We start from the raw sequence: 23,551 nt of genomic DNA, 5'->3' as shown, positions 1-23,551 counted from the left end.
AGTGCTCAGCAAATATTTGTTGACAAAGAGTCAGTAACATTCATTTTTACATTAGTCACTACTTTCATGAAATATTTAGAAGAAGCTTAAAAGAGTTGACTTTTAATAACAAAACTTGCAATATTTTGTGTTGAAAATAAACATTTTCAGAGGAAGCTTTTAACTTTGACTTGAAATTTTCAGATACTGAAGTGGATGTGGTTGGCCTATGTCAAGAAGGAAAGTTTCTTCTGGTTGGGGAGAGAAGTGGCAACTTACATCTTATTCATGTAACATCAAAGCAAACATTACTCACCAATGTAAGACCCTGTTATGTTTTTCATCTTCATTATCTAAATTCTAAATTATCTTTTAGAAAGCTAAAGCTCTAGCAAAGCATTACTTGATTTGTGGCCTAAATTAAAATAATAATGTTTCTTTACATTGAATTTAAGAATCATACCTTAGAAACTGTCTGAAAAAAAAGTGCACAACCTAAAAGTTGAGAATTATGTTTTATTGGGCAGACTTTCTGAGAACTTTAAGCCCAGGAGGCAGCCTCTCAGATGCTCTGAGGGACAGCTCTGAAGAGGTGAGGGAGGAGCCAGGATACATAGGAGTTTTGCAAGGGAGACCAGGTAGTCAGAACATCAAAAGATTACTGTTAAAGAAAAGCAGGTATATCGGGTTAATAAATTTAGCGTTTTCTATGTATGGAAGATGCAAGAGTCTGGGCTCATTGAAATTATTCCTTTGATATACACCTTTGCTATCTTAGGGCCAGTATCCTGTGCTTTTCCATCCTGAGTCCCCTCAGGATGCACAGTTGGGAGTTGCTGCAATGCCTGATGGCTTGACAGTGGGCAGCCTGTTTATCTCCATCCTGAGTTCCCTCTTGGCTTGATGGTCGCAGCATCCTTTGTTTGCTAATATGGCAGGCAACATTTTTCATCCACAAAACATATGAAATAAATGCAAAATTGAAAAAGTATGGTTTGAAGATAGTATACTTGTCCAAAACAGTTTTGTATTGAAAATAAACATTTTTGCAGGAAGCTTGTAAATAGTTTTCCATTTGAAAACTAAAATGTTTGGAATATAGGCAGAATTATTGCTAATGATAATTGATATCCCTAGAGTTTAAAGAATATAATCCTTGACTGTAATTTTCTGGGTTTAATCTTATCATTTGAAATTAATTTGCAATTAGGCTTTTGTTCAGAAAGCTAATGATGAAAATCAGTGTACTTACCGGAATCTTGTTATTGAGAAAGATAGTTCAAATGAAGGTAAGTGCTTTTAATTTCTTTTTTTAATGTCTTCTTATTAATACCCAGTCAAAAAATCAGATTTATAGTTAATATATTATGTAAATTAATTGGTGTTACCTACACAATGTTAAACTTTCTAGGGATGCAATTAATATTATTTTAAAAAACAAGTTTTCGATTTTAGCTCTTTTCAGAGGCTTAAATGTACTCTTCTTAAGTATAATATCCTAAACTTTTTACAGTTTTGAGAGTTCTATAGATTATCAGGGAGACCTAATATTCTTTTAATATGTTCTTATGGGTTTCAGCGTATTTATCATATTTCTTTTTAACAAATGTTAACTGTTCCTTAATTTATTTTGATATATCTGAGTTTCTTTTTTTCTGGCAAATGAAATTTGGTTTATAGAAGTTTCAAAGAAGTTAACATTGTTTTTGCAAATAACTTACCAATTCTTTGTAAATAAGCTTTGTATTGTTACTGTGTTATTTTATTATTAGACTTTAAATGAGCAAATGGACATACTTTTAAGCTAGATCCGGACCCTGGTTTAAATTTTATATCATGTGCCTTTTAAAGAAGCTGGCTTGATTTTATTTTAATAGGTACCTATTATATGCTGCTTCTTACAAACAATGGATTTTTTTGTATTACAAACCTTCAGCTTGTAAAAATTCAACAAGGTAAGTAATGTATTATTTTCTTATTACTGATTTGCAGCAATATTTCTTATTAGTTTTCCAGGTAAATTTTAAAATAGACTCTTTAAGAATATTTTAGTTTAACTACATTCTATGATATTGGGTATACTTTTAAGTATTCATAATATACTTATTCTCCACAGTTAGGGCTACAACAGAATCTGAAGACATATTTATTTATAGTCTTCAAGGACTTTACAACTTAGTTGGGGAGACAGGAGTTACGCTAGCATAGTAATAAATACTTTTTGATGGAATGAATGAACCTGGAAACTGAAATGATTTTGTAAGTGTTAACAATACAAGGCAATAATCTAGAGTGTGTGCTAAGTGAGTGGTGTGGACCATACATCCCTCTGAGCTGGCAGAGATTGAGGAATTGATTCCAGGCACGTATTCAACAAATTTTTTTTTTTTTTTTGCGGTACGTGGGCCTCTCGCTGTTGTGGCCTCTCCTGTTGCGGAGCACAGGCTCCAGATGCGCAGGCTCAGCGGCCATGGCTCACAGGCCCAGCCGCTCCGCGGCAAGTGGGATCTTCCTGGACCGGGGCACGAACCCGTGTCCCCTGCATCGGCAGGCGGACTCTCAACCACTGTGCCACCAGGGAAGCCCCAACAAATACTTTTTAAAGATCTACTCTGTGCTAAGAATGTGCCGAGTTCTGGGGATACAACGAGATTTAAAGATACAAGGTTCTCTGTAGTTTAATGAAGGAGCCAGACAAGTGAAACAACTCTTACAAAAGGGAGTGCAAAGTGATGAAGACTTCACAGGTAGGACTTCAGAGCTTGAATAGGAGAGTTGGAGCAGGGAGAAGACCATCTTAGTAGGAAGAACCTTTTAAGGGAAGGTGTGGACAGACACTGTAGGGACCGTAAGGCAGCCTGGCTGGTGCCCTGAGTACAACATGTCATCACAGTTTATTTCATTGGTCAAGGGCAAAACTGAAAAGTCACCAGCACCTTATGAATTTCTGACCAGTGTTCCTCTTACTAGATTATATGTAATTTAACTTTGACACAAAAGGGAAGATTCATACGTATTTTATAGGTTATAGTGTAAATTTAGCCTACTTTCTCTTTTTCATGCAGCGATTGAAAAGGTAGACTTCCATACGGCAAAAAAGGTAAGAAGACAAAACCACATTGTCTTCTTGAAACTTAGATTTAATGTCAGTTTAGGAAAGTGTTTCTGCATAATTGTCTAATGGTTGATATTTTGGGAATTAGCATGATAAAGCATTTTAATAACATTCCTATTTTAAAAAATACATTTATAGCTATTGATTTAAACTGATTTTTTATCAGTCTTTCCAAGGAATTTGGACTATGGAGCATATATATAACATTCTTATTTTTTAAATCTTGCAGTTACAAGGACAAATCAAGTCCAGTTTTATTTCTACTGAAAATTGTCATACCCTTGGTTGTCTCAATCTTGTGGCTGGTGATTTAGCAAGCGAAATCCCTGTGATAATTGGGGTAATTCTCTTTTTTTAATAAAATTTTGGGCTTTTTTTCTGAAATGTTTCTTCATTAAAACATAGTTTTGGTAAAGTTACATATTAATTTGTACTGTATAACAGAAACAGGGAAATTATAAAATGAAGGTCATAAAATTAACTCAACAAGTATAACTAAGTCTCTGTGTTGGAAAAAATATTGCATCTTTATTTTCACTAATCTCTACCTGACATTTAGCATGTCTTTCAATTATGAGTGTAGGCAAAAACAACAGCAGCAAACAAAACATCTAATATTATATTCAAGGAGTAGGCAGAAATTCTATATTGAATTATATTATTACAGCACTTACAACATTTTTACTTGCCAAATTTATATAATATGTTAAGAAGCAGTCACTTTTCCCCGTTTTGTGTATCTAGTTCAGTATTTCATCAGGGTTTCAAATAATTTGAAATGAATACTTATGAATTATTTTCAAATATTAGTAGTTATTTTCATGAAAATACTTCATCAAAGGTTATCTTTATCTTGTAATGCTGGAGGAGGTCTTGAAGCTTACCTGATGTCTCTAGAGTGAGTTGCCTGAATATGCCTCCTCCTTATTAAATGTTCATGTGATAACAGTGTACAGCAGGAGTTTGCTGTTTTTTCCATTCTGTTCTGTTGAAAACAAACTAAGAGAGGAACTAGATGATAAGAGCTAGCTGGGCTTGAATATATAAATATATTTTGAAATTAGTCACATGTACAACTTAGATGTTTCTACTTGGAGGAGAATTCAGATCTAGACCCAAGTTTGTAATTGACATACTATTTTCACTTCTGTAGGGAACTGGTAATTGTGCATTCTCAAAATGGGAACCAGATTCTTCTAGGAAAGGGATGACCGTTAAGAGTGTTATTGATGCAGAGATTATTGAAGGTAAAATCAGTTAATGAAACTACTTTTGGTACTTGTGAGTTGTCGTTTTCATGCCAGTACACTAAGTCTGGCATATGAGCCGTTTTACCAAACCTTGGAAACAAGCCAGCTTAGTCTGATGATTGTCCGTGTATTTGGCTTCTTAACATGCTGCAATTGTTACTCTTCATTTTGGGAGGTTTTACGTTTTAGTGATCCTACAAAAAAGTAGAGAAACAGGAATAAGTGGGAATGGGAACTTCTTTTTTAAGGGTAGTTCTGCCTTTCCATAAATATGTTAGTTTACTATTTTAAATATGGCTATATGTAACCCAGAAACATAGTCCTTACACACCTTGTTTTCTCTTTTGTAGGTGCAAAGAAGTTCCAGCTGATAGATAATCTACTTTTTGTTCTTGATACCAATGTATGTTTCTGATACTTCCCCTTAAGTATTTTCACTTGGTGTTATGTTTAACGACAGAAATTTTGTCGAACTTAACAAAGACAAGGACTTTAGCCAGGGTAGATTACTACCTTGTGTAATGTGCTTTATTTCAGTTACGTATCAAAAGATAGATTCCAAAATGTAAATTTTTAGTCGTTAAGAGGACGTATCAATGAAATGTCTCTTTTGCAGAACGTGCTGAGCTTATGGGATATTTACACCCTAACTCCCATATGGAACTGGCCCTCCCTTCACATAGAAGACTTTCTTCTCACCACAGAAGCAGATTCACCTTCATCAGTCACGTGGTACATTATGACACTCATATTGATTTCCCTTCTGTTAGAACCAGGTTTCTTGCCTGGTTCTGTTCAGATCATTTCTTATGTGTTACATTCTAGATAACGCTGTGAACAGACTGACAGGGTAAAGACCATTTCATTGTTAGCCAAATTCATTGAGAACAAATAGGCAACACAAAAACCTCCATGTGAATGTGTTAGAAAGAGTGTGAGTCTGGGCCATAAACATTCAGAAGTCAAGTTCAGTATCTTCTGTGTGAATTAATTTTAACTTTTATACAAGGATATCACTTTGACTTAGCTTATGTCTAGCAGTTGGCTTCTTTGATTCACTTAAACCTTCTTTTCTCTTTCAGGCAAGGGATTACAAATCTCAAGTTAGTAGCTCTGACAACTACTACTAATAAGAAGGTATTGGAAAATTTATATCACATTCGTCCATATTATGTGTTAGAAATAGCATTAACATAGGAGTACTAGTTGTTAAGTAGTACTCACAGCATATTAGCTCTTAGTTCACACAGGTACTTGACAGATCAGAAATAACCCTGCAGAGCTCTTTTTTCTCATTAAAAAAAAAAAAAGGTGTAAATCTCTGCTCCACATTTTAATTGGAGCATTTCAGGAATTAAAATGTCTATAAGAAAATGTTTATTATAGTGATACTTAATGTAGTTCTGGCACTGAGGAATTACATTTGCCTTAAAAACAAATTGTAGAATGGACTCCAGGTACGTGGATTTTCATTTAACAGATTTAAAAGGTAGGATAGAACATAATTTTCTATGTAACATTTAAATAATACAGTAACAGATTTACTTATTTTTTGCACTTAACTTCGTATCAAGTGTTTTAATCTATGCCCTGGATTGTGAAGTGCTGTCTTGTGCTCATAGGTTTATATTGACCTAAGACATTAATTGCTGTCCTACTTTTCTTAGATGAGAAACCTCATGGTCTATTCATTACCTATGATGGAAATACTATATTCTTTGGAAGTATCTGGTGTTTCTTCTCTGGTCCAAACAGGAATTAGCTCAGTAAGTTGATGTGTATTTTGAACTAATATATTTTTTTATAATTGGAAAAAAAAAAAGAATAACTAAGCTAAGCATGAGTGGAGCCTAGTGGAATACCTGGATAGATCTCAGGTAAACCATATTTATTGTTATCAGAGGTCCTCGAATATATTTACAGGAGGTCAGTCTTCATTTAAAAAGAAGGAAATTAATCAAATAAAACATCAGTCAACTGCACATTCAATTTTCTTGTCTCCACAGGAAATACAGATGATTGTTAATTTGGGGGAGGTTATTCCTTGCTTTTTTGGGGTTTTTTTGGCAGCTTTGGGTCTTCGTTGCTGCGCACAGGCTTTCACTAGTTGCTGCGAGCGGGGGCTACTCTTCGTTGCAGTGCATGGGATTCTCGTTGCGGTGGCTTCTCTTGTCGCAGAGCACGGGCTCTAGACACATGGGCTTCGGTAGTTGCAGCACTCAGGCTCAGTAGTTGCAGCACACAGGCCCTAGAGCGCACAGGCTTCAGTAGTTGCAGTGTGGGCTCTAGGGCACACAGGCTTCAGTAGTTGTGGCTCGTGGGCTCTAGAGCACAGGCTCAATAGTTGTGGCGCACGGGCTAAGTTGCTTCGCGGCATGTAGGATCTTTCCAGACTAGGTATCGAACCCCTGTCCCCTGCATTGGCAGGCGGATTTTTTTTTTTTTTTAATTTATTTTCGGCTGCATTGGGTCTTCGTTGCTGCGCGCGGGCTTTCTCCATTTGTGGTGAGCGGGGGCTACTCCTTGCTGCGATGCATGGACTTCTCCTTGCGGTGGCTTCTCTTGTTTAGAGCTCGGGCTCTAGGCGCGTGGGCTTCAGTACTTGTGGCGCACGGGCTCTAGAGCACAGGCTCAGTAGTTGTGGCACACAGGCTTAGTTGCTCTGCAGCATGTGGGATCTTCCCGGACCAGGGCTTAAACCCGTGTCCCCTGCATTCGTAGGTGGATTCTCAACCACTGCACCACCAGGGAAGCCCCTGTTTTATCTCTTTTTATATACACACATTGTATTTTTCCAAACCATTTGGAAATTACTTGCAGACATCATGACCTCTCACTCCTAATTTCAGCAGGTATCTCCTAAGAATGAGGCCCACAAAATTTAACATTAATGCAATACTATTATGAAATATGCCATCCAAATTCAAATTTTACCAATTGTGCCTATTACTTGAGAAATTTTTTTTGTTCCTGACCCCAGGATTCAATCAAACATCACGAATTGAATTTTGTTGTCGTGGTCACATGGTAGTCTACTTTAATCTCTAAAACTTCCCTAGTCTGTTTTTGTCTTTTCGGACATTGACATTTTTTGAGTCCTAGCCGGTTGTGTGGTAGAATGTCCCTCTATTTGGATCTGTGTCTCGTCATGATTAGATTCGTGCTAAGATTTTTGGCAAGCATCCTGCATAAGTGATACTGTGTCCTAACTGCATCACATTAAAGGACTTATGTCCACTTGTCCTGTTATTGGTGCTGTTAAATTTGATCACTTGGTTAAAGCAGTTCTGCCATATTTCTCCATTGTAAAGGTACATTTTCCCCTGTATAATTAGTAAGTAATTTCCGTGGTGTTATTTTGAGACTATGGGAATATCCTTTTCCTCACCAGTTTTTCCCAGTAATTTTAGAATCCATTGATGGATAATTTCTGCCTAAACTAGTTGTTACTCTAGTAACTATAAGGTGAATTAATTCTGTATTTCAATTTTAAACATGTTTTTTGCTATTGTAGGATACCATATACCTTCTGGAAGGAATTTGCAAAAATGATCCAAAGTAAGTCCTGTTTTGTTTATCAGATAAGTTGTTAAATAATAGCAAAGTTAAAATTTACTTACTGATGTTAAATGACAAATGTCAATATTAAAACTTTTCTCAGACTATCTGAAGACTCAGTTTCTGTTTTAGTACTCAGATGTCTTACAGAAGCTTTGCCAGAAAACAGGTAACTACTTGTGTTTTGTTTTGTTTTTTTTATAATTTATTTATCTATTTTTGGCTGCACTGGGTTTTCGTTGCTGTGCGGGCTTTTTCTAGTTGCGGAGAGAGGGGGCTACTCTTCATTGAGGTGCGCGGGCTTCTCACTGCGGTGGCTTCTCTTGTGGAGCACGGGCTGTAGAGCGCAGACTCAGTAGTTGTGGCGCACGGGCTTAGTTGCTCCGTGGCATGTGGGATCTTCCTGGACCAGGGCTCGAACCTGTGTCCCCTGCATTGGCAGGCAGATTCTTGACCACTGCGCCACCAGGGAAGCCCTCTTGTGTTCTTCTAAGCCTTACTCCTTGATGAAAAGCTTGAATTCCCTGATTAATAAAAATTTTACTGAAATTTCTTTCAATTTATCAGATTGAGTCGGTTACTTCACAAACACAGATTTGCTGAAGCCGAGAGCTTTGCCATTCAGTTTGGACTAGATGTTGAGGTAATTATTCATGTATTCATTCATTCATTGAAAGCATTTCTTCATGTGCTAGAGGCTGTGGAAACAAATATGTAAGACATAATGGGAATTTAGTGTGATCAGGCCTATAATTAAGATACGACCAAAGTAAAGTAGGGATTCAAAGGAGATATTGACCCTTAAAGTAGGGTGGGAAGACTTCATGGAGGAGATGATTTTATGTCAGATCTTGAAAATGTTCCAGATAGTCCTGGGAGAGGAAGGGAATTCTAAGTGTTAAGACACATGAAGAAAGTGAGGGAGGCTTATGGTGCTTCCAGGAACTCCTAGTAATTAGATAGGACTAGGTTGTAGGTTATATGTACATAGAAGGGAAAGGAGATGGTGGGAAATGAGAGGGTCAGAGCCTGGAGGGCTTTGTATGTACTGCAAAGAATTTAGATCTTATTCTGCAGGTGATGGGGAGCTACTGAGATTTTTAAGCTGGAGAATGTCTTGATTAGGTTGTCATTTTGTAAACACGGGAAATTGTTTGGAAAAGGGTAAATCTAGAGATACAAAGACCAGTTGAAAAACTGACCCAATGCAGTGAGGTGGAGACACACAGGAGGGAAGGTCTGATGAGAGAGGTGTATAGGAGGTAGAAGCACTGGGGCTCAGCGATCAAACATAGTGGGGGGTACAAATGTCAGGAGCAGACTAGCAGGACTCTGGCTCAGCGTACTGCAAGTAAGTCCCTTACATATAAACGAGTTCCATTCCAAGAGCACATTCATAAATCCAGTTTGTTCAGAAGTCCAACAAAGTTAGCCTAAGTACCCAGCTAACACAGTCAGCTACATAGTACTCTACTGTAATAGGTTTATAATACTTTTCACACAAATAATACATAAAAAACAAACATGCACAAGAAATAAAACATTTTTAATCTTACAGTACCGTACCTTGAAAAATACAGCAGTACAGTACAAGAGCTGGTGCTTCTTAGCAGTACCAGGTGCATCACTGCTGCCTTTACGCTTGCTTCTGGACATCCTGGGCTTGAAATAAAGGTACTGCACTACTGTACTCTATACAGTACTGTACAGTAAAGTACACAAAAGCACAACCACTTGTAGAGGATGCACGCATGTGACAATGTACACCAGACACGTGAACTAACTTACGTGATTGGACATGTGAACGCACGTTCACGTGTTGGAAAGTTCGCAACTTGAAGATTCGTATGTAGGGGACTTACTGTAGTTGGAATGTGATGGCATTACTTAAAATGAGGAATATGTGTGGAAGAACAGGTTAGGGGTAAAATATGAAGGATTCTGCTTTATAAAAATTGCATGTAAGGGATCTTATAAAATGAGGCTGTCTGATAGGAAGTTGGAGAGTGATCTGAGCTGAATCTAGACATAGGTAACACCGGAGGAATGGCTCAGACCACTCAAGGAGAATGTGTGGAGTAAGAAGAGATCTGAGGATGAGCTACAGGGGCACCAGCACACGGGGGATAGAGAAAGAAGGGCTATAAACATATTTGGGAAGAAAACCACACAAATGTATGATTAAAGAAGCCAAAGGAGACTTCCCTGGCAGTCCAGTGGTTAGGACTCCTTGCTTTCACTGCTGAGGGCACGGGTTCAATCCCTGGTTGGGGAACTAAGATCCCACAAGGCGTGAGGTGTGACCAAAAAACAAACAAACAGTTTAGTGGGGAGTGATCAGCAGTTGCAAATACTACCAATAAAATCAGGTATAAAAACTGAAAGTTGTCTGTTGGATTTGGTGATTAGGAATTCATTGATATCCCTTGAAACGTCCTGGGAAGTAATGAAGGATGAAGCCTGATGGTAGTGAAGAACTAACATTTGCTAAGTGGGTGGTGGGTACCCATGTGTTTGTTGTTTTAAAAAGGTAGCATTTTATATTATGTAACAATCTAAATGGGAAAAGAATTTGAAAGAGAATAGGTACCTGTATATGCATAACTGAATCACTTTGCTATACACCTGAAGGTAACACAACATTGTTAATCAACTGTACTCCAATATAAAATAAAAAGTTAAAGAAAGTAGCATTTTAAAACATGCAAAACAATTTTGTATATTTAGAAATGTATATGAGTAAAGCAGTATATGAATTAATGGGATAACAAGCACCAAAATCAGAATAATGGATACTTCTGGTTCAGGGAAGGAGGATGATTTATTTGGAAGAAGAGAAAGTAATATTAAACTATAATATAAATATTATAAATTATATTTACATTAAATATGTAAATTATTATGTTATTAAATATAAATATATTTATTATAAATTTATATAATATAAAATTATTTATTATAGATATTAATATAAACTATATTATTAAAATTTTTTAAAATTTAGGTGATAAGTACATGAGTATTTGTTATATTATTACCTTTTTGAATATCTGAAAGTTTCATAATAACTAATTTTTAAAAAGAGCAAATGAAGCAATAAAATCAAAACCAGTGAAAGATGTTTTCAGGGAGTGGAGACACAGAACTAGAGAAACTGCTCTTTCGTATCACTTTTAGCTTTCGGAGCCAGAGAGCCCATGTTAAAGTTGGTATTTTGTTTATAAAAAAGGAACCTGAAATTTTGACTTTGTCTAACTCAAGCTGTTTCCAGCTGCTAAAGAACCTTTGATAGACTGGGAATTCCCTGGTGGCACAGTGGTTAAGAATCTGTGTGCCTCAGGGAGATCAGCTCGGTGCTTTGTGACCACTTGGAGGGGTGGGATAAGGGAGGGTGGGAGGGAGACGCAAGAGGGAGGGGATATGGGGATATATGTATATGTATGGCTGATTCACTTTGTTATAAAGCAGAAACTAACACACCATCGTGGAGCAATTATACTCCAATAAAGATGTTTAAAAAATAAATAAATAAAAATAAAATAAAATGGTATGCCTCACTAACCTGAGTTAAACTATATCAATTTAGCAAATCGCTTAGCAAAGAAGTAGTGAGAACCTTGAATAAATTAATTAATTAAATAAAATTTAGAAAAAAGAACCTTTGATAAACTTAGAAAAGTAGACGTGAAACATAATTGTGTGGTATTCTAAAAACCAGCTCCATTCACTTTTTTTAATATATCAGTATTAATTTCCTGTTTTTTAAAAAAAAATTATTTATTTATTTTTATTTTTGGCTGCATTGGGTCTTCGTTGCTGCGCACGGGCTTTCTCTAGTTGCGGTGAGCGGGGGCTACTCTTTGATGCGGTGCGTGGGCTTCTCATTGCGGTGGCTTCTCTTGTTGCGGAGCACAGGCTCTAGGCGCACGGGCTTCAGTAGTTGTGGCACGCGGGCTCAGTAGTTGTGGCTCATGGGCTGTAGAGCGCAGGCTCAGTAGTTGTGGCGCATGGACTTCGTTGCTCTGCGGCATGTGGGATCTTCCCCGGCCAGGGATCAAATCCATGTCCCCTGCATTGGCAAGCGGATTCTTAACCACTGCGCCACCAGGGAAGCCCTCCATTCACTTCTGAACAGCAAAATTTCAGACACATTACTTACCCTCTCTTGAGCTTCAGTTTTCTTGATTGTAAAATAGGGATCTTAGTATTTACCCCATAGGGTTTTGAGGAGGTGCAAATGCTTACTTAGGTTTTTATGAGAGTTAACAGATAATTCACATAAAGCTCTTAGTACACTACTGGTCACATTTAGTGAGGACTCAGTAGAAATGGTTTCCATAACACTTTGTAATCTGGGTTATCTTTCTGTTACCTAAATGTTACCTTCTTTAATGCTTATTCTTGAACCACATGAATATTCACATCTTTTATTTAGCATACAGTGTAAGATTTCATCCACAGGCATTATTTTGCTTCAAGTTTCTTGATGTTGCATGTTTATATTACAGCTTGTTTACAAAGTAAAATCAAATGATATATTGGAGAAACTAGCTTTGAGTTCTCTGAACACCAGTGAGCAGACTGAATGGCAAAAACTTGTAGATGAAGCTAAGGAAAATCTGCATAAAATCCAGGTATGTTTTCCCTATTGTATACTAGAATATTCAGATCGATGGATTGATCAGTATTACGTTGCCTTACCATGTCTGGCATTTATGAAACAGGACGATGAATTTGTGGTGAATTACTGCTTGGAGGCTCAATGGATAACCTATGAAACAACCCAGGAAATGCTAAATTATGCCAAAACCAGGGTAAGTCTTTCTGACCTTTGTGCATGTTAGTTTGTCTTATGCAAAAGAAGTATTTTGCAAAAAACTGAATGATTTTTCCCATAGGCCTTTTTTAAAGTGCTTTTTTTTTTTGCTCTTCCAAATGATGCCATTTTTGCTATAGGTTGTTCCCCTCACTCACCTGTAAATGAATACCATTGCTAGTTATATTCCTTAAAATCAAGGTGTAACAGATGGGCAAAATGTGAGCTGTTTTCATAAAATGCATTATTTTTAAGATATGTAACTTCTTTATTGTTCATTGTTCATCTCAGAGTTGAGTGCAATTTAATTTTTAAAGATGATTTTTTCCTTTAATTCACAGGAAATCCATCTTCTTTCATGAAAAACCTAGTATAGCTGATATTCTAACCGTGTTTCTTATTCATCTTAGCTTTTGAAGAAAGAAGATAAAGCTGTTCCTATCTATTCTGATGGCTTAAAAGAGGTAATTACATTGGATTTATAGGTCAATTTGGGAGTGAATATACTGTTACAATATACTTTTGAATTCAAGATAGGTCTGTATTTTTTCAAGAGCAAGTTATTTTAATACATTTTTTCCTTATTGCAAAATGGGAATAATAGTAGGACTTATGGGTTATTTTGAGGTCAAATGAAATATTTCCTATAAATCATTTTGCGTAGTGCCTGCTATTTCAAATAATTGTAAACTTATGATAGCTATGATGGTGCCAAAAATATATGTGTGTGCACGTGTACATACAGATCTTCCTCAGCTTATGATGGGGTTACATCCTGACCAACCCATTGTTAAGTTGAAAATACCGCAAGTCAAAAATTCACTCAAGGTGGGGTGGTGGTGGTGGGATGAATTGGGAGACTGGGATTGACATGTATACACTAATATGTATAAACTAGATAACTAATAAGAACCTGCTGTATAAAAAATAAATTTAAAAAATAAAATAAAAAAAATAAGCTACAAGGATATACTGTACAACACAGGGAATATAGCCAATATCTTATATAGCCATAATTGGAGTATAACCTCTAAAAATTGCTGAATCACTATATTGTACATCAACTATACATCAATAAAAAATGTTTTAAAAAGAAAAATGCACTTAATACACCTAACCTACTGAACATGATAGCTTGGCCTCACCTACTTAAAATGTGCTCAGAGCACTTATATTAGCCTAGAGTTGGGCAAAGTCATCTGACTCAAAGCCTGTTTTATAATAAACTGTCAAATAGCTCATGTAATGTATTGAATACTGTACTGAAAGTGAAAAAACAAAATGGTTGTAAGTATATCGGTTGTTTGTGATTATGTAGCTGACTGGGAGCTGCGGCTCCTTGCTGCCGCCAGCATCACGAGGGAGAATCATCCTATATATTATTGCTAACCCAGGAAAAGATCAAAATTCTAAGTATGGTTTCTACTGAATGTGTTTTGCCTTTCCACCATCATAAAGTCGAAAAATCTTAAGTTGAACCGTTGCATGTCAGGGACCATCTGTATGTTTTTTAACTCTTATCTCAAAGTAAATGTTTAGTATAATCCAGCTAGGTTTTACCATAAGGGCATATTTATAAATCAGTGGGAAAACTAATTGATTTCGAAAGGCACCTACAATTAATGTACAAATACCTTCCTCTTCTTTGCAGGTTTATTGCATTGAGTGTGATTGGAAATATTTCCGTTATTTCAAGCTTTTTGTTTTGTGCTAAGTAAAGGCAGTCATATTTATGGGAATTGACTTGTCATATGGGATAAAATGAGAATATGTACAAGACTTCTGAAACAGAAAGCCTAATTTTTGGTGTTTTTTATTTTAATGTTATTGCACACAACATTCAGACTGTCAAGTTATTTCTTTTTAGGTACTAAGGGCTCATGCAAAGTTGACTACTTTTTATGGAGCATTTGGACCAGAAAAATTCAGGTATGTGCATTCCCCATTTTGAATTCTGGATTATGAATTAGATTTAAGTTTGGAATGTTATAAAAGATATAGCATTGCTTTGAGTGAATTTGTGTTTCTGGGGGGTTCAGTGATGGACAATGTTATCTTTCCTGCTAAGCTTTAGGCACTTCCTACATCATCCATTGGAACTGATACATTTGGAAGGCAGATTTAAATAAACATACGTTTTGCCCTAACAATCCACTTCTGGAAATTAATCCTATTAGATATACTAACATGTGCACCAAGAATATTGTTATTGACAAATATGAGATCTAGTTACCTTAAAGCTAAGACAAATTTATTTATCATGATAAACTAACAATGAAGGAAGCTTTATTTTTTCTCCTTATAGCTATTCAGTTATCCTGATACTATCATTAAACATTCTATCTTTTCACTGCTCATTGAAATGTTACCTTAATCACATGTTAAAATTCTCACGTGTATTTAAGTTTCTGCAATATAATTGTATTCGCTTGATCTCATCTCTCTATTCATTCACCAGTATCAAATAGTTTTAATTAATGTAGCTTTAAAGTGTCCTATTAACTGGTAGACTAGTTCTACTATACTTTTCTTATTTTTCAGAATTTGGGCAGCTACTCTTTTCTGTATGACACTTGGAGTCAGAATCAGCTTATCCAGTTTTTAAAAAATCTTATTTATATTGGATTTTTTATTATTTATTTTTATTGGGAATGTGCTGAACCTAAAATCAGTTTGGGGAGAATCAGTCTCTTTACAATATCAAGTCTTCATATCACTATTTAAGGGCAGTATGTGTCTTCCTACTCATTCTATCCTTTTTTTTATATTCCTGAGTGGTATCTACTCAGTTGTCTTCATATAGATTTTTTACATTTTTTTGTTAATTTTGTCTTTCTTGCTACTTTTATAAATGGGACTTTTCTCCATTGTATTTTCAAAAGGATATAGAAGCTATTGATTTTTTAAAATTACTTTTAAACCAGCTACCTTATTGAATTCCTTTTTCACTTGTAGTAATATTTCAATTGGTCTTGTTTTTTCCAAGTATATAATTATATATGCAAATAATTATAATTTTGCTTCATTTTTTTCCTCATTTTTTTTTCCTTGCCTAATTTCATTGACTGGTACTTGTAGAACGTTTTTGTTTTGTTTTTTTTTTGATGTAGACCTTTTTTTTTTAAGTCTTTATTGAATTTGTTACAATATTGCTTCTGTTTTATGTTTTGGTTTTTTGCCCATGAGGCATGTGGGATCTTAGCTCCCAGACCAGGGATCGAACCCACACCCCATGCATTGGAAGGTGAAGTCTTAACCACTGGACCGCCAGGGAAGTCCCATGTAGAACATTATTAAATAATGGTGGTAAATAGACATCTTTCTCTTGTTCCTGATATTAGTGAAAATGCTTATTTTATCATTTAAGCATGATACAGGCTTATAGGGTTTTGTCTTTTTATCATTTTAAGGAAGTATTCATCATCTATTTCTGAGCTTTAACTAGGACTGGGTAGTCACTATAGCTTTGTTGGTTATAGCAAAAGACTGGAAGTAACCCTAATGTTCAACTGTGGGTGTCTAGTTAAATTATAGTAAATCCATGCCATGGAATAATATGTAGTCCTTAAAAAGAATAATATCTATATTTGCTCATTGGTACAAGCTGCCAAGATAATATAAAATGAATTTTTTTAAGTACAAATAGTATACATAAAAAATTCTCATTCATTTTAAAGTTAAAAATGGTTGCTTGTATATGTAATGATTATCTCAGGAAGGACCTACAAGGAGAGCTATAATTTCTGGGGAAGATACAGGAGTTCTATAGGTCTGGGATAAGAAGGAAACTTACTTTTCACTGTATAATCTTTTGATTCTTTTTTTAACTCTGAGGGAAAAAAAACCTAATTAAAATGCATAATGATATCTACTTGTAACATATAACCTTAATATATATTTTTTGAGTACTAACTTCTTTCCTCTCTTTGCCTTTGCAGGGGTAGTTCTTGGATTGAATTTCTGAATAATGAAGATGACCTTAAGGATATTTTTTTACAGCTAAGAGAAGGAAACCTTGTTTGTGCACAGTACCTTTGGCTGAGACATCGGGTAATTTGTTTTGCATTTTTTTCTTAATGGCTTTATAGCTCCTGTGAGAGGTGATTGAATCAGTGTTGGAAACTAATAGGGTGGCAGGAGTGACTGGGCAATGGTGTGTTTTCAGACGGTTTGATAAAATATGACCTGTCCCAGAGAAAACTATCCTCTGATGATATTAACTTAGAGGAAATATTATACATAAAATACAAACTTATGTTATCTCATCATTCAGAGTCTAGTTAGCTCCTAAACTTAGGTCAAGAGGTAACATTTTATTAAGTGGTTTATTGATGGGCTTTCTTAGGTAGGAATGGTGGAGAGGGTGGTCCTGTTGCAGCTCAGATTGTGGAAAAGGATTGCCATTATAATTGCTGCTCCGGATCTCCTTAATGTTGATATAGAATGTTAGGTCGAAAGCTCAGTATCTGGGTATGATGCTATTAAAGACACATGCTTGTTAGGGTTTGTACTGTCACCTCCAGTTAAGTTTTCCTTAGAATGCCATCTCTGCCTGTTCTTCTGCCTCTAATTTATTAGCTAGTACTCACTGCCATGAGGTTTCACGGAATTTGTGGCTACCAACTTGAATCATTTGCACAGAGTAAATCACCTTTAAGGGTCGTTACATCAGTAAAAATTTTTTTTAATAAATTTATTTTATTTTTATTTATTTATTATTTTTGGCTATGTTGGGTCTTCGTCACTGCACACAGGCTTTCTCTAGTTGCGGCGAGCCGGGGCTACTCTTCGTCGCGGTGCACGGGCTTCTCTTGTTGCAGAGCACGGGCTCTGGAGCGCACGGGCTTCAGTAGATGTGGTGCGTAGGCTCAGTGGTTCGTGGGCTCTAGAGTGCAGGCTCAGTAGTTGTGGCACACGGGCTTAGTTGCTCCAAGGCACGTGGGATCTTCCCGGACCAGGGCTCGAACCCCTGTCTCCTGCATTGGCAGGCGGATTCTTAACCACTGCACCACCAGGGAAACACAGTAAAATATTTCTTGAAATGACTTTCTAATAGGTCTTTACCTCTTGGGAGGCTATCGGTTTAAATTTGTTGGATAAATCTTAGTTTCTCACTCTGTACGATTTAGGCAAACTTTGAAAGCAGATTTGATGTGAAAATGCTTGAGAACTTGCTCAACTCAGTTTCTACACCAGTCTCTTTGCAAAAGCTTTGTCCATGGCTTAAAAATGATGTGATCCCATTTGTGAGAAGGACTGTACCTGAAGGACAGGTAAGTTGCCTTCAGTGTTTTCACTCTTGATGATTCTATTTTTTACATTATATCGTTGAAGATTAAGTCGTGCTAACACCAGTTAGTTCATTTTAGTGTCTCTTGAAAGACTACGATGGAGGTTTTAAATTATTTCAGTGATTATTTATTCATATCAATACTTTTTATGGTATATCTATTTCAGAAAGTTCTTGCAAAATGGTTGGAACAAGCAGCCAGGAACCTTGAACTAACTGATAAGGTAATACCAGTATAGTTAGCACTGAAAAGGCATTTCCAGTACTCCCCATGGCATAAAACATTATTTTTAATGGTCTCTAATATTTTTTTAAAGGCAAACTGGCCAGAAAATGGGCTTCAACTGGCAGAGGTATTTTTTACAGCAGAAAAACCAGATGAGTTAGGATTGGCGTCCTCTTGGCATTGGAGTTCCTTGGTATGATATGAAAAACAAATTTTTAGTAATAAAACATTTAATTTATATTGAAGGGTTTGTCTATGTGTATTTAGACACATATTCACTTCTTAAATATTCTTTTTGTATGTTCTTCTGTTGTGTACTTTTAAAATCCACAAAAAGGAAAATTAGGTTTTTTTCTTCCTTACGTTTCTGTTACAACTTGAACCTGTCTTAATGCACTGTTTTTCTCTATTGAGCCAACCAAAAGGGAAACAATATATAAACATACTCCTAAGTAGTCTAATTGGGATTTTATGCATTAGTAACATTTCACAGTCCTTTAAAAGGGCAAAACTTAATAACATATTAAGATTAGTTTTCAAAGGCTGTATCAATCAGGTTTACTTCTTTTATTTAAAGTAGTAAACTACTTCTAGTTTTGATTGCATTTCTTTGGCATTCCAATAGTCATAATGGCTTAAGTACCAAAGAATTTTTTAAAAGATCAAATTGAAAAAAATCTGGGACTTTCTGACTGACTGAATAAAATAGCAATGCTAGAAAGAGAACTGAGATCAGGAATATTGATGTTACATATGATGTTAATTTGAGGTTAATGAACTGAATTTATTATTTGGCTTCTAAATTTCTTAAGTTCATTTATTTTTCCCTTCATATTTCTAAAAACAGAAAGCATTCATTATATTGAAAAAAAATGCATTCTTATATTTTGAAAAAGTTTGTTGGGGTACCATAATTTAGTTTATAAACTAACATGTTGAGACATCTCAGTATAACCTCAACTCTGAAGTTTAAAGTACTTAAGGACTGGAAGGTATGACCTTTTGTAACATCATACATACATTATGAAATTACATTTATTCCTTAAGTTTCTGGAGCCCAAAAATAAATAATAAATTTCCTCCTACTTTCTGATATAGCAGATTCTTGTTATTAATTATACTTACTGATTATGTGCTGTTAAGAATAAGATGGGGGGCTTCCCTGGTGGCGCAGTGGTTGAGAGTCTGCCTGCTGATGCAGGGGACACGGGTTCATGCCCCGGTCTGGGAAGATCCCACATGCCGCGGAGCGGCTAGGCCCGTGCGCCATGGCCGCTGAGCCTGCGCGTCCAGAGCCTGTGCTCCGCAACGGGAGAGGCCACAACAGTGAGAGGCCCGCGTACCGCAAAAAAAAAAAAAAAAAAAAAAAGAATAAGATGGGAATTTTTTCTGTAAGTTTCAAGCAGTATATTGATGTTATATAATCAATACATGTTATAATGTACAATGTATATTGATCATTTTATATGTTTTTCCACAGAAGAGCTTTTCCTCTTGCTATAAAACACTACTTTGTCTTTTCCCTAATTGCCTTTTATCAATTGAAAATTCTGTTCCTTGTATAACTTTAGGAAATGTCATCACTTTGTATCTGGTCATGATCTATATGGATGGAACACTGAGGATTATCTAAATGATGTTTGTGTACCTAAGTATATTGGGGTTCTGAAAAAATATTACACTAATATTAATTTGTACTAGTTAATTTTGCTTAAACGTCTACAAAACTTAAAGGCATAAGTTGCAGTTTCCTCTTATTTGTATTTCCCTCTCACACTTTTATTTCATATCCTTAACAACTTCAACACTTTTGTTTTATAAGGATCATCAAAACACGGAGGAAGTTTGTCAGTTAAGGACTTTGGTAAATAACCTACGAGAGTTAATCACACTGCATAGGAAATACAACTGCAAATTGGCCCTCTCTGATTTTGAGAAGGTAGACGTCTAGATTTATCAGAATTATTACTATTTTATCATAGCCAGCACAGCTAGAGTTTGCATTTATGCCGTCTTTATTTCAACATCCAGGAGGATACAACCACCATTGTATTCCGAATGTTTGATAAAGTACTGGCCCCCGAGCTTATCCCTTCCGTCTTCGAGAAGTTTATAAGAGTTTACGTGAGGGAACATGACTTACAGGAGGAGGAACTTCTCCTTCTGTACATAGAGGTAACTTCTTCTTTAGCTCTAATCTTTTTTTCTGGATCTGTGCAGTGCATCATTGTATTAAATGTTTAACTCTTTACGGAATGTCATGCTTTACCATCAGGATTGACGCAGCATATTGTATTGGTTAAGAATGTGGGTTAACTCTGCTACTAACTGACTGGTCGCCTTGAGCACAGTGAGATAATGTTAGGACTTTCTCCAAATGGTTGTTGTGAAATAATAGGAGCGTGAACAAAGTTTTCTGTACCATGTAAATAAAACTGAAGGCCAAGGTTTTGGTAATTTTGCACTTGTTGACCATTGTTCAGCATTCATGGCTAAGTAGAAGTTTTTGGTTTTTTACGCATCCATAAAAGCTATTTATCTATGTTTATATATGTGTGTGGGGATGTTTTAGTGAGAGTCTTAAATTTAAAAAAATGTTTATCCCATTTTAGGATTTATTGAAGAGATGTAGCTCAAAGTTCACCTCACTCTTTGATACAGCATGGGAAGCAAAAGCTATAGCAGTAATAGGATGTTTATCTGACACAGATGTAAGTAAATAGTGATCATATAGATTTTCCTTTTGAGCATTGCATCCTTTCTTGAAACTTTTCTTCTGGTCACAAAAGCAATATATATTTTTTAGGGAGAATTTGTGTAATAGGAAAAAGAATAAAAAGGAAATAAAAACCACTCAATCCTTTTTTCTTATGAAAATAAAAAGTCTTCTCATTCCCACCCCCAGAAAAACCCACATGGACAGTTGGATGCATATATTTTCAGGCATTTCTATGGTCTTACAAACATAGAGACATTTTAAAATATGTTTATCATATGCCTTTATTTTGACTTCACACTGTTATTAGTCACCATTGTAAAATGTGAGTAAAACCATGGAGAATATTTTTAAACACAGAGTCTATAGAAAGTTAATAGAGCTATATGATTTAACTTTCAGCAGAGAAAATACTCTTCTGAATTTTTCTAAATAATAAAATTGCCCTTCATGTGTGAATATTGGAAGACATATGCTTTTGCAGTCAGAAGATGAAATGTTCTCAAGCTTCTATCCAATAGATGCAAGATCCCTGCTGTAGATCAGGCTGTGTCATTAATTTGCATGAAAAGTAAATCCGAGGGCTCTTCACTGTCAGTGTGTGTGTCTTTATAGCTCATATTTGATGCTGTGCTCAAGATAATGTATGCAGCAGTGGTGCCCTGGAGTGCAGCTGTGGAGCAGCTGGTGAAACAGCACTTGGAGATGGACCATCCCAAGTAAGATTACAGTGTACCAAACAGCTTTTTTGCTGTTAGATAGACTTCATGTTTTGAGTTGAAATTCATATATGTTTTTCTATCCTTTACTGTGTCCCTTAGTATTTCATAAAAAAAGACAGTCTATGTTAATATCAATAAATTTACTTTTAGAGTCAAGTTATTACAGGAAAGTTACAAACTAATGGAGATGAAGAAACTTTTACGAGGCTATGGAATAAGGGAGGTGAATCTCTTAAGCAAGGAAATAATGGTAAGTACAATAATTGAATCTTTTAACGCCTTTGCTCCACTTCCAGAGCAACATGGGAAATTTAACCAGATTTTATATTCTTTAAGATTAATAGAGCTAGGTTCTTCACCGCTTCCCTTTTGTTAGATAGAATGTTAAGAGAGTGTTTGATTGGTTGTTAGAGTAGTAAAGACAACAGACAGTAAATTAAGAAGCTGAAGGAATATATTATATCATGTTGTACGCCTTAAATATATGTAATTTTTATTTGTCAATTAAACCTCAGTAAAGCTAAGGGGAAAAAAAGAAGGGTGAAAGGACTGTCATTAAATTCAGAATGCAAATCATGTTTTAATTTTTCATACAGTTTAGAGTTTGCTGCATTGTTTTAATTATATGAACAAATGATTTCTGGGCTCTCTGTGAGATTTCATAACAAAGAAATGTGTATTGTCTCTTATTTCAGAGGGTGGTAAGATACATTCTCAAACAAGATGTCCCATCTTCTTTAGAAGATGCTTTAAAGGTGGCCGAAGCATATATGTTGCCTAAAGACGAAATCTACAGTCTAAGGATTATTGACCTGATTGATAGAGAAAAGGTGTGAAAGTTTTATATCGTACTTTTATATGGTTGGTTTGTTTTGAGTTTTTAAAGATTTAACTATCAAATTATCCAAACAGACAAGCACAAAATAAAGTTATACCAACATTAGACGTTAGATTGGCCTATATGTATAGTTTTGTTTTAAGTATTTTGTGAATACCTAATGAGCTTTCTTAGTCTTTGGTAGTTAACAAAACTCAGACTCATGCTTTACATATGTGTAGGACCCTTTGTTTCCAGAATAGGAGGTGGGTTTTATTTTTGTGTTTTTAAGTGTCTTTATTTTTATATAATTCTAAAACTACAGGCGTACCTAAGAATTACAAAATACAAAGGGGAGTGTTTTAATTTACTTTTTCTGTTTGCTGTCATCCAAAACAGAATTTTCAGATTTTTAAACCATGGAACCATAATGTCTTTTTCAAAATGATGTCTTTTCATCTTTAAATAGAAAAGTAAGAGGTAAAGCCAAATCATCCTTTGCAGGTAGCAGCTGTTTTTTCTTCCTTTCAAACTCCATTTACAGGGTGAAGACTGTATCCTTCTGTTGAGGTCTTTGCCTCCTGCTGAAGCTCAGAAAACTGCAGGAAGAGTAATCATATGGGCACGGCTGGCATTACAGGAAGAACCAGATAATTCTAATGAGGTGAGATTTTCACTAAATAAAATGCAGATAAATCCAATTTTTATGGATATTTATCAACAGGATAGAAAAGACAGACTTACAAATATGAGTATTTGCTCTTCTCACTGCTAGAATGGCCTAATTTTTTTTTATTTTTTTTATTTTTCGGTACATGGGCCTCTCACTGTTGTGGCCTCTCCCATTGCGGAGCACAGGCTCCGGACGCGCAGGCTCAGCAGCCATGGCTCACGGGCCCAGCCGCTCCGCGGCATGTGGGATCTTCCCAAACCGCGCACGAACCCGTGTCCCCTGCATCTGCAGGCGGACCCTCAACCACTGCGCCACCAGGGAAGCCCATAGAATGGCCTAATATTAAAATTCCCATTTACTATATAGAAAATTTACCATATAGAAAAACA

The 23,551-nt window shown here is 35.8% G+C and overlaps 1 protein-coding gene across 1 annotated transcript in view; it reads left to right on the top strand.

Moving 5' to 3' along the window:
• KNTC1 (kinetochore associated 1) overlaps positions 1–23,551 on the top strand; it is a 68,804-nt gene that overhangs the window by 8,953 nt on the left and 36,300 nt on the right. Inside the window, exons 4-31 of the mRNA XM_060029349.1 lie at positions 184–299; positions 1,190–1,268; positions 1,857–1,934; positions 3,045–3,079; positions 3,324–3,434; positions 4,248–4,341; positions 4,695–4,747; positions 4,961–5,076; positions 5,427–5,481; positions 6,012–6,110; positions 7,859–7,902; positions 8,006–8,071; positions 8,470–8,545; positions 12,411–12,536; positions 12,627–12,716; positions 13,129–13,182; positions 14,586–14,647; positions 16,657–16,768; positions 17,848–17,995; positions 18,180–18,232; positions 18,326–18,427; positions 20,057–20,173; positions 20,266–20,409; positions 20,847–20,945; positions 21,566–21,669; positions 21,823–21,922; positions 22,368–22,502; positions 23,034–23,153. Of these exons, the coding sequence (XP_059885332.1) occupies positions 184–299; positions 1,190–1,268; positions 1,857–1,934; positions 3,045–3,079; positions 3,324–3,434; positions 4,248–4,341; positions 4,695–4,747; positions 4,961–5,076; positions 5,427–5,481; positions 6,012–6,110; positions 7,859–7,902; positions 8,006–8,071; positions 8,470–8,545; positions 12,411–12,536; positions 12,627–12,716; positions 13,129–13,182; positions 14,586–14,647; positions 16,657–16,768; positions 17,848–17,995; positions 18,180–18,232; positions 18,326–18,427; positions 20,057–20,173; positions 20,266–20,409; positions 20,847–20,945; positions 21,566–21,669; positions 21,823–21,922; positions 22,368–22,502; positions 23,034–23,153 (2,588 nt within the window). The remainder of the gene's footprint in view (positions 1–183; positions 300–1,189; positions 1,269–1,856; positions 1,935–3,044; positions 3,080–3,323; positions 3,435–4,247; positions 4,342–4,694; positions 4,748–4,960; positions 5,077–5,426; positions 5,482–6,011; positions 6,111–7,858; positions 7,903–8,005; positions 8,072–8,469; positions 8,546–12,410; positions 12,537–12,626; positions 12,717–13,128; positions 13,183–14,585; positions 14,648–16,656; positions 16,769–17,847; positions 17,996–18,179; positions 18,233–18,325; positions 18,428–20,056; positions 20,174–20,265; positions 20,410–20,846; positions 20,946–21,565; positions 21,670–21,822; positions 21,923–22,367; positions 22,503–23,033; positions 23,154–23,551) is intronic.

Source organism: Delphinus delphis, chromosome 13 (genome assembly GCF_949987515.2).
Source record: "Delphinus delphis chromosome 13, mDelDel1.2, whole genome shotgun sequence".
Lineage (NCBI taxonomy): Eukaryota > Metazoa > Chordata > Mammalia > Artiodactyla > Delphinidae > Delphinus > Delphinus delphis.
The sequence above is the reverse complement of the archived record's forward strand: the minus strand, read 5'-3'. Positions and strand labels throughout refer to the sequence as shown.